General features: G+C 40.7%; 1 protein-coding gene across 1 annotated transcript; it reads right to left on the bottom strand.

The window, feature by feature from the left end:
- Window positions 1–6,548: 6,548 nt before the first annotated feature.
- LOC113465902 lies at window positions 6,549–7,872 on the bottom strand. Its single transcript, XM_026820848.1, has 3 exons — window positions 7,786–7,872; window positions 7,092–7,281; window positions 6,549–6,694 (listed from the first exon to the last, which is right to left on the bottom strand). Exons 1-3 carry the CDS (start codon window positions 7,870–7,872, stop codon window positions 6,639–6,641), a joined length of 333 nt encoding a protein of 110 aa, XP_026676649.1. The 3' UTR covers window positions 6,549–6,638.
- Between the last annotated feature and the right edge of the window lie 1,953 nt (window positions 7,873–9,825).

A 9,825-nucleotide genomic window follows, 5' to 3' on the forward strand; every position in this document is an offset into this window, starting at 1 on the left:
CTTATCCTCCCGAAATTGAAGAGAGAAGGAAGACAGGATAGGAGAAAGCCAGCTGTTCCGAGAACGAACATTATCCTTAGGCCAGACACTCACTAACAGGTAGATCTGACAAGTACCCTTATCAGATCAGCCTGTCGGTTCACCTGATACCTTATGAGTACACACACTATCAGGTAAGACCTGACAGGTACGGCTGAAAAGGTCCGTCTGTTAGGTCTACCTGAGAAGCACACAAACTGTCAGTTTGACGTGACAGGTAGACATGATCAGGTGTGCTACCAACTAAGCTAACTAGGCTGGCAATCTCAACTTTATGGGGGCCAAGGTACAACGTTTTGAATGAGGAAATTCTTACCTGTCAGATCTACCTGATAGTGAGTGGCTGGCCTTAGAAGTTATTCAGCGACTACAAAGCCCTCGGTCTGTTTGTTAACTCTCTCGACCGGTTTAGTTTCATCTTGACCACGTTTGTGTGCATGGGATCCCGAATTTTCGTTCGCGGTCCTCGGGTGTTTCAATACTAGATTGAGCCGGGAATGTTCCAATACTAAAATGTGCCGGGAATGTTTCAATACTAAATCAAGCCGGGAAAGTTTCAATATCGTCATGAAATCCTAAAATTTTCGGTCCGAACTTTTTAGACCCCAACAACTTTCCCCCCCAAGACGTTTGAGAGAAATATAACTGCTAAGATCTTTATCGTTCTGAAGGCGAAGACACAAGGAAGACAGGATAAAAGAAAGTCAGCCGTTCCAAGAACGAACCTTATCCCGAACAACTTTAGAAACTATAAGACATAGACATTTCTGTAAAATTTCTAGTGGCAAATCACAACAGCTTACAACACTAGTGGAGATCCTAATATTTTCGTGAAGTTTCCACTGACAAACCATGTTCTTTTGGGATAATTTCCATTTTGCCTTCAACATAATGAATGGTTATTCAATGGCCTTTGGGACGGTGTGCAAAATCTTCGATCTCACTATAGATTTCGAGCTGAAATATCAAGAGCCGGACAGATACACTTCTAGTATAACATTCTCCTGAAGGATTCCATTAGGTAATCTTGTCATAAATCCTCGTACAACCCATCAGATACATTATTATTATTATTTATAAAATAAGAGCTTTGATAGAAAGCTAAGGTCTTATGGTCCCGAAATCGAAGAGAGAAGGAGGACAGGATAGGAGAAAGTCAGCCGTTCCGAGAACGAACCTTATCTGTTTAGGATAAACTTCTACCCCGGACTGAAATCGAACCCACGACCTAGCGCTTACAAGGCAGACGCGCTACCTTCCAAGCTAACTAGGCTTTCTCTTTTATTCCAGGTACTCACGCTCAGACCATCTGACAGGTCGTTCCTTTCGCGGTCTGTCACACTGTCTGAGAGACCTAAATCTCGAGCTTTTTCCGCCAATCACGTTCCGACCGCGGTCTGTCAGGCAGTCTGAGTGTGAATGGCTGGCCTAATACAGATTCTAAAGTCAGGACATCTGATGAAGGACATACTTTTCTTATCTGAAGCGAGACATACTACGTGTTGGGCATGCTATAATGTTAACCACTGAGACGATTTCTCCTCTTGTGGAGCTCATTTCCGCTCTTTTGGCGTGGTGAACCATTGGAGGAGGCCACCTTGAAGAGGGAAAATCGCTTCAGCTTCCAAAAGGAAAATAGGTAGGTAGGTAGGTACTCTTTTAGTTTTTTTAATGAAAAATTAATGAAACATAAGACCTTAAAAAAAAGAGCGATTTTTGTCGTCGACCCCAGGAATGGAACCAGTCCTTCGGTCATACTCACACTACAATAGTCTTGAGCATCTCCCAGTTCTCCTTGCTTCCTCATCGCGGTCGCCATTTGTAGCAGCGCCGCGCGATGGTGTCGCGAGTTCAAGCTGCCCATCTGTAGATTTCGCGACAGGTCGTACGCTTTGGACGCGAACCGGTAGCTCTTGTCGACGTCTTGCAGGCGACCGAACAACTCGGATAGGCCCACGTACACCTGGTGACGAAAAAGAGAACTATGATAGAAATACGTATTTTAAAGAATTACCAACTTCCAGCTTAAAAAAAAAAGAAAAAAGAATAGAATAGAATATTTGTTACCAAATATCATCCCTACGACAAACGACAATACATTGTTGATCCTGCTAGGATTGAACTGAAAAGTCCCTTTAGTTTTGCAGTCTCTGTGAGCTATAAAAAAACGTGTGCTACTAAAAATAACCCTTTTCCCTCTTTTTCTCACTTGTTCCCTGTTTCCCTATGTTTTTATCTATGTTTCCCCTGACTATTTTTCCATGTAAAAAAAAAAGAATAGAATAGAATATTTGTTACCAAATATCATCCCTACGACAATACATTGTTCATCCTGCTAGGATTGAGGATTGGGCTGAAAAGTCCCTTTAGTTTTGCAGTCTCTGTGAGCTATAAAAAAATGTGTGCGACTAAAAATAACCCTTTTCCCTCTTTTTCTCACTTGTTCCCTGTTTCCCTATGTTTTTATCTATGTTTCCCCTGACTATTTTTCCATGTTTCCCAGTTAGACAGGTTTTGCCTGTACATACTATGTAATGAGAAAGTATTGGACTCGGTCCAAATGGTCTAAATCGGGAAGTCAAGAAGTGAATGGAACCTCCCCGAGTTTAAAAATGTCCATTTGCGGATTTTGCGGTTATCGGTGTGATGCGGCACTTATCTGTTATCAGCAATTCTGCTTCAGTTTGTTGATAAAGTCACCGGGTAATCAATATGTTACTTTGTTGGTCCCTTTGCTTCCTTTATAATACAAAGGCTACCTCTCTTTACATATTATTATCAGTTTAAAAATGTCCATTTGCGGATTTTGCGGTTATCGGTGTGATGCGGTACTTATCTGTTATCAGCAATTCTGCTTCAGTTTGTTGATAAAAGTCACCGGGTAATCAATATGTTACTTTGTTGGTCCCTTTGCTTCCTTTATAATACAAAGGCTACCTCTCTTTACATATTATTATCCCACTGAAATACTTTAGCACTCTTAGGCCAGCCACTCACTATCAGGTAGACCTGACAAGTACCCTTATCAGATCAGCCTGTCGGTTCACCTGATGCCTTATGAGCACACACATTATCAGCTAAGCCCTGACAGGTAGGTACGGCTGAAAAGGTCCGTCTGTTAGGTCTACCTGAGAAGCACACAAACTGTCAGTTTGACGTGACAGGTAGACATGATCAGGTGTACCTGTCAGGTCTACCTGATAGTGAGTGGCTGGCCTTAGCAGTTATTCAGCGACTACAAAGCCCTCGGTCTGTTTGTTAACTCTCTCGACCGGTTTAGTTTCATCTTGACCACGTTTGTGTGCATGGGCCTTTTACCCACTATTAGAATATTGACTACAAACCTACTCACCTACATAGCGTAGGGAGGGAAATACGGAGGAGATAATAAGGAAGAAGGAGAGAGAGAGAGAGAGAGAGAGAGAGAGAGAGAGAGAAGGAGGAGGAGAGAGAGAGAAAGGAGAGCAGGTAGAAATAAATGTCTAAGCGATGTTCATTTTCTTCATTTTCACGCTAAAGGAACGTGATACGTCGATTTTTTCCTGAACAGATAAGGGTAGCTACCTGTGTACCTACTTTTTGTACGAAATTCCCCCCGTACATACCGGGTGTTCCAGTTATTGTAGTTACTACACAGCGAACCGACATCTGAGATTAAAAATGAGATTTTTTTTTAAGAGGTTTGATATAGGGTTGGGACATCGACATCGATGTTTTGAAAACATCGATACATCGGAACAAAAACATCGATGTCAACATCGATGTTTAAAAACATCGATGTATCGAACATCGATGTTTTCGTCTCGATGTCCCAACCCTAGGTTGGGACATCGACATCGATGTTTTGAAAACATCGATACATCGGAACAAAAACATCGATGTCAACATCGATGTTTTTTGATTACGATATATCGGATACTCGATATATCGAAGTTTAAAAACATCGATGTATCGAACATCGATGTTTTCATCTCGATGTCCCAACCCTAGTTTGATAGAGGGAACTGTAACTGCTAGGGTCCCGAAATCGAAAAGAGAAGGAAGACACGGTAGAAGAAAGCCAGTCGTTCCTAGAACGAACATTACCGGTTCAGGATAAAATCCGCCCCGGGCGGTAATCGAAACCGCGGCCCGGTGCTTACAAGGCAGACGCGCTACCAACCAAGCTAACTAGGCTGGCTAGAACTGTAATTGAACTCACTTCAAGGGGCCAGCCTAGTTCAGTTGGCACGTTTGCCTTGGAAACACTATGTTGCGAGTTCGATTCTCGCCCTAGGTGAATTCTATCCTAAACAGATAAGGTTCGTTCTCGGAACGGCTGGCTTTCTCTTATGCTGTTCTCTTCTCTCTCTCCGATTTCGGGACGATAAGGCCTCCGGTGTTACAGTTACCTAGGATATGAAATCTCTCGCTCTCTCTCTCTCTCTCTCTCTCTCTCTCTCTCTCTCTCTCTCTCTCTCTCTCTAAAAGAAGTCTTAGTGAATAGTAAACTCAATAAATCACTTCTTTAAATTTGTTACGGTATATTGGACACCCTGAGTCTTAGTGAATAGTAAACTCAATAAATCACTTCTTTAAATTTGTTACGGTATATTGGACACCCTGGTATACACGAAAATTTCCCGTATCTCCTAAACACAAAGATGTATGTACTAAATGTGTTTCCTTTTCTTCCTTCCTTTTTCACCTGCCCCTCCTCTTTTTTCTTCCTCCTCCTCTTCTTCTTCTTCTTCCTCCTCCTCCTCCTCCTTTTCTTCTTCTTCTTCTCCTTCTTCGAACAACAATCAACGAAGAATGAGGGAGAATGTAATAATGAACGAAATAAGAGAACATCAGATGAGAGAGAGGAGGAAGAGGAGGAGGAGGAGGCAGAGAAAGAGGAGGAGGAAAACATTGGAAAGTTTCAGCGAATTTTCACTTTGATGCCGTCAGTGGCGAAGATAAAAAATTAATTTTAATAATACCTAGGTAAATAGCTTAGGAAAATACATAAAAGAAGCCACTTTATGGATACTCGGGCAAATTTCAGGGGCCCCTAAACGCCCAGGGCCTGATTGACCGTATTGACTCAGTAATTTAGGTAAGGTACTATGGCACAACAAAGAGATGTATTGTTTCTTGTTTCCAAACATCACAAAAATCTCAATAGCCCTTGATGCTAATAACAATGGCATTTATTGTTGCTATATAACAGTTGATTAACGACCGGGTCCCTAAAGTGTGTTTAAACTCGGTTTAAGCTTAACTCTCGGATTAAACAAACTGATTAGTTGATTCTTAAAAATTTTAGCCAATCAGATTGCTTAAAAAATCGTGTATGATTTACTTCCTGCTGGGCACATTGCATAACTAAAAAAAGTTACCAGGCATTCATACAAATCTCGAACCCATCTTAGTATCTGAGTCGTGGGCTTTGGCGTACCTGTGTACCTACATCCCGTATTATTAATGATATCTTTGGTAGGACTTTATTGTTACCTAGATGCCATTAAATAAATTTTATGAAAAAAAAAAAAAAAAAAAAAAAAAAAAAAAAGAAAGAAAAATTTTTTTTTTCCCTGAATGCCATTAAAAAAATTTTTTTTTAAAAAAAAAAAAAAAAAAAAAAAAAAATGAAAGAAAAATTATATTTTACCCCCAATTTATTTCTGTCTACGCCACTTGGCAGCGATGTTGATGATAGAAATAACGAAATAACATTTTATTTAACAGAAAAAAGAAGAAGAAATAATGTTGTATTTCGCTTTCCATTTATTTTCTATTATTTTGTATTTCTCCTGACAAAGATTGTATACAGTTATAGATATAGATGAAGGTCTACAGTTATATCTATAGGAAGGTCTACAGTAGATGATATTGTCTGAGATAAGATATCAGAGATAAGTTTTTGTTCTGTGAATCAATCTTATTTCGATAGGTTTCTTTTCATTTTTATTTTCTGTTATATTTATGTAGATACTACCTAGATAACTAATAGGTAGGTACATTTGTAAATACATAGTAGATAAGTACCTTTAAAATTTCAATTCTTTGTTCTGACAGCCTTTTCTGGAGGTTTTCTCACGTTATTCTCTTCAAGATACCGTCTTTTTTTCAAGTTGTTTCTACCTATTTTTAATAGAAATCTTTGAACTCATTTTTTTTTTTTTTTTTTTTTTTTTTTTAAAGGGGTTTTTTAAAAGGGGGGGGGGAAAACCGGCCTTTTGTTTTTTTACAAGAGGTTTGATAGACAGGGTAGGAGAAAGCCAGCCGTTCCGAGACCAAACCTCATATGTTTAGTACAAAATCCGCCCCGGGCGGAAATTGAACCCACGCCCTTTGGATTCCATGGCAATAAATCTTTTGACTCACTTGGCTCATGGAATATAGGGGCAGTAGAAAGAGGTGGAAGAATTCAGATTTGCTGGGATTCGAAGACGGGTCAATCAGTTGGTGAAACGAACACTGACCTACGAGCAAATCTGTAATATGTATGTTATATTAAATAAAATGTTATAACTCACCTATATTTACCCCAGTCCATATAAGCCTGGTAGAGATAACCTAGGAGTAGAAACTTGTCCTGGCCATGACGTATTCGCTTGAGTGCACTCTGCCACTTAGCCACGGCTTGATGTTGTTTGTGCTGATTGTAGAGCCGGAGTCCTTGCTCGATCTAGAAAATAAAAAGTTGAAAAATTTGTTGTAAACTTCCTCATTCTCAATAATTAAAACTTAAAATTTCATCTTAGAAGCATTAAGCTTAGGATAAGCCAGCCGTTCCGAGATCGAACATTATCCGTTCAGGGTTAAAAAAACGGGTCGAGTGGGAATCGAACCCACGGCCTAGCGCTTACAAGACAGACGCGCTACCAACCAAGATAACTAGGCTGGCTCCAAGTCTCTGAATTCCCCCTAAATGTTAATCTTGTTTAAACTAAATTTCCTTTAAGAATGAGCTATTTTCATTTTTCGGCAAAGTCACAATTTTGGGTTGGTGTTGTATTTTTTCCTCTCTTTCGTCACTATCACTAGGAACTAGGAAGTTATTCGCTATGAAAACTCATTTCTACCTTCCGCCTCGCCAGCTGCTGTTCCACCTTGGTCCGGCATCCGGCAAAACACTCGAGAAGCGTCAAGTTGGATCTGCGGGGGGCAAAGTCCTCCTCTGAGAATTCGTACAGATCCAGAGGGTGTCGGGAGCCATCTGGTGATGACAGGAGAGCGGTGGCCGACACCTGGTTCGAAATCGGGTGGTGACTCCTGAAACAGGTGAACAAAATACAACAGGTGAGGAAAACAAAACAGGTGAGCAAAATACAACAGGTCGACAAAATCCAACAAGTGAGCAAAACTTAGGTGATTAAAATACAGGAGAAAATATGAGCAAAAAGAACATTGGTTAAAAAACTAGAAAGGTAATACCAGGCTAGTTATCTTGGAGGTGGAGAGTAAGGCGCCTGTGTTGTAAGCGATAGCTCGCGGGTTCAATTCACGATCGGGGCGAACTTTATCCTAAACTGTAAAGGGCCGTTTAGACGCTCAGTCCCGGACTGCAGTCCAGTGTGACAGAAATCAGCTCGCGTCCAAACGTTCAGTCCCGGTTTGCACAAACCTCAGTCTTGTGATAATTCTCGCCTTGTGTCACTTGCCTGTTCTGTGTGTGCTCCGTTCTCTCAAGTTTTAATTAGAAAAACACTGTTGCTATCGCAAAAACTGAGTGAGGACTGACGGGAGGCTTGAGGTATGGACTGAACAGGTGTTTACACGTTCAAACTGGGTTTGTGCAAACCGGGTTTTGGAGTGGGCTTTTTGCGTACGGATCAGGCAAATGTAACAAATGTAGGAGGACATCATAGTAGAGATTGTAGAGAACCAGCCGTTCCGGGAACGAACCTTATTTGTTTGGGATAAAGTTCGCCCCGGGCGGGAATCTCGAAATCTACCTATGGGCTCCAGGATTATTCCGGGAACGAATACACGGGACTGAATATTAATCCGGGAACGAATACACCTTGTTTTCCGTGAAAAATGAGAGCAATAAAGAGGAAAGAACCCCCCGAATCGAGGAAAAATCTTGTGAGATGCCTGACCTTTTTCGAAAATACATTAACAACATTTTTTCTCGATCAGAAAACACAGAGAGAGAGAGAGAGGGAGAGAGAGAAAGAGAAGAGAAGGAGGGAGACGAGAGATAAAAGAGGCTGGAAGGAGAAGGAGAGAGAGAGAGAGAGAGAGAGAGAGAGAAAGAGGCGTAATCCGGAGAAGAAGGGAATTGAATTGAATTGAATTGAATAATTGATATTTTATTTTTACATTTTTAAATATACAATGAAAACGTCCCTAAGCTAATTCTTTTCTCTGAGGTTGTTGCGAGTATTTTTTTTTTTTTCACATTCTTCTTCTTCCTTTTCATCATTTTATTCTCCTTCTTTCTTGTTCCTCGTAATCATTTTCATAATTTTCTTCTTCTTCTTATCCATACCTTGCGAGCATAAATAATTCAATAGGTGAACTTTACTATGATATAAATAATTGCATAACATGGGGAGTGGGGATGTAATAAAATACAGAGAGTGGCACCTACGCTTTCGAAAGCCCCGGAACCAAGAATGGAAGAGTGATGTAATTTCAAAGGAAAATGAGAAATGGAAATTTGGCAAATTGACCTACCCCCACACTTAAATATTCTGATTCTAGGGATGACAGAAATGTTGTGCTCGGAAAAATAAAAAAAGAAAAGATCTACACCAAACTGAATGACGTTACACAGAACGGACTTGTTTTCGCTTTCACTTTTCTTCAATCTATTCTCCATCAGGATCATATTCTGCTCAACAACCTTCACTGCATTCACTGCCTTGTCCACCTGGTAGAGAGAGAAAAAAGTGTAAAGAAAATATATCTCTAAACGCGGAAGAGGAAAGGAGGGGGAAAGAAACGAAAATCAACCGAAAGAGTGAGAGAGAGAGAGCAGCCGGAAGAGGGGACTGGAGAAAGAGAGAGAGAGGAAGGGAGAAAGTGAAAGAGAGAATGAGAGGGAGAGAGAGAGGGAGTTAGATAGGGAGAAAAAGAGAGAGGAAGAGAAGAAGGGAGAAAGTGAAAGAGAGAATGAGAGGGAGAGAGAGAGGGAGTTAGATAGGGAGAAAAAGAGAGAGGAAGATAGGGAGGGAGAAAGTGAAAGAGAGAATGAGAGGGAGAGAGAGAGGGAGTTAGATAAGGAGAAAAAGAGATAGCGAGAAATAGAGAGAGAGAGAAAGAGAGGGAGAGAGAGAAGGAGGTAGGGAGAGTAAGAGATAGAGAGAAACAAAGAGAGAGAAGGAGAGAGAGATTCAGTTTTATATTAAATCTATTGTTTGAAAAGCACAGTTCCTGACTTTTCCTGATAAAGGATCACTTAATTATCTGGAAAAACACCAATTCTACTATCAAAGGTCAGTAAAAACTTATAAAAACTTAGAAAGAACAAGAGTAAAATTTAGAACAACTGACGCGCACCACGGAGAGAGAGAGGAAAAGAGAGAGAGAGAGAGAGAGAGAAAGAGAGGGAGAGAGAGAAGGAGGTAGGGAGAGTAAGAGATAGAGAGAAACAAAGAGAGAGAAGGAGAGAGAGATAGAGAGAAACAAAGAGAGGGAGAGAGAGGGAGGGAGAGAGTGAAAGAGAGAGAAAGGGAGAGAACCAGAGGGAGTTAGATAGGGAGAGAAATAGATAGAGAGAAATAAGGAGAAAGAAAGAGAGAGAGAGAGAGGGAGAGAGAGAGAGAGAGAGAGAGAGAGAGAGAGAGAGAGAGAGAGAGAGAGAGAGAG

The sequence above is a fragment of the Diaphorina citri genome, unplaced genomic scaffold, assembly GCF_000475195.1.
Source record: "Diaphorina citri unplaced genomic scaffold, Diaci psyllid genome assembly version 1.1 scaffold180, whole genome shotgun sequence".
Taxonomy (NCBI): domain Eukaryota; kingdom Metazoa; phylum Arthropoda; class Insecta; order Hemiptera; family Psyllidae; genus Diaphorina; species Diaphorina citri.

What these genes read in the sequence shown, in the direction of transcription:
- LOC113465902 (XM_026820848.1), bottom strand. Translation starts at nt 7,872, where the DNA reads ATGTCCTCCTACATTTGTTACATTTGCCTGATCCGTACGCAAAAAGCC. An exon ending in CACAAACCCAGTTTGAACGT is followed by an intron (nt 7,282 to 7,785) that starts GTAAACACCTGT and finishes CACCTGTTTCAG; the next exon opens with GAGTCACCACCCGATTTCGA. An exon ending in AGCAGCTGGCGAGGCGGAAG is followed by an intron (nt 6,695 to 7,091) that starts GTAGAAATGAGT and finishes TTTATTTTCTAG; the next exon opens with ATCGAGCAAGGACTCCGGCT.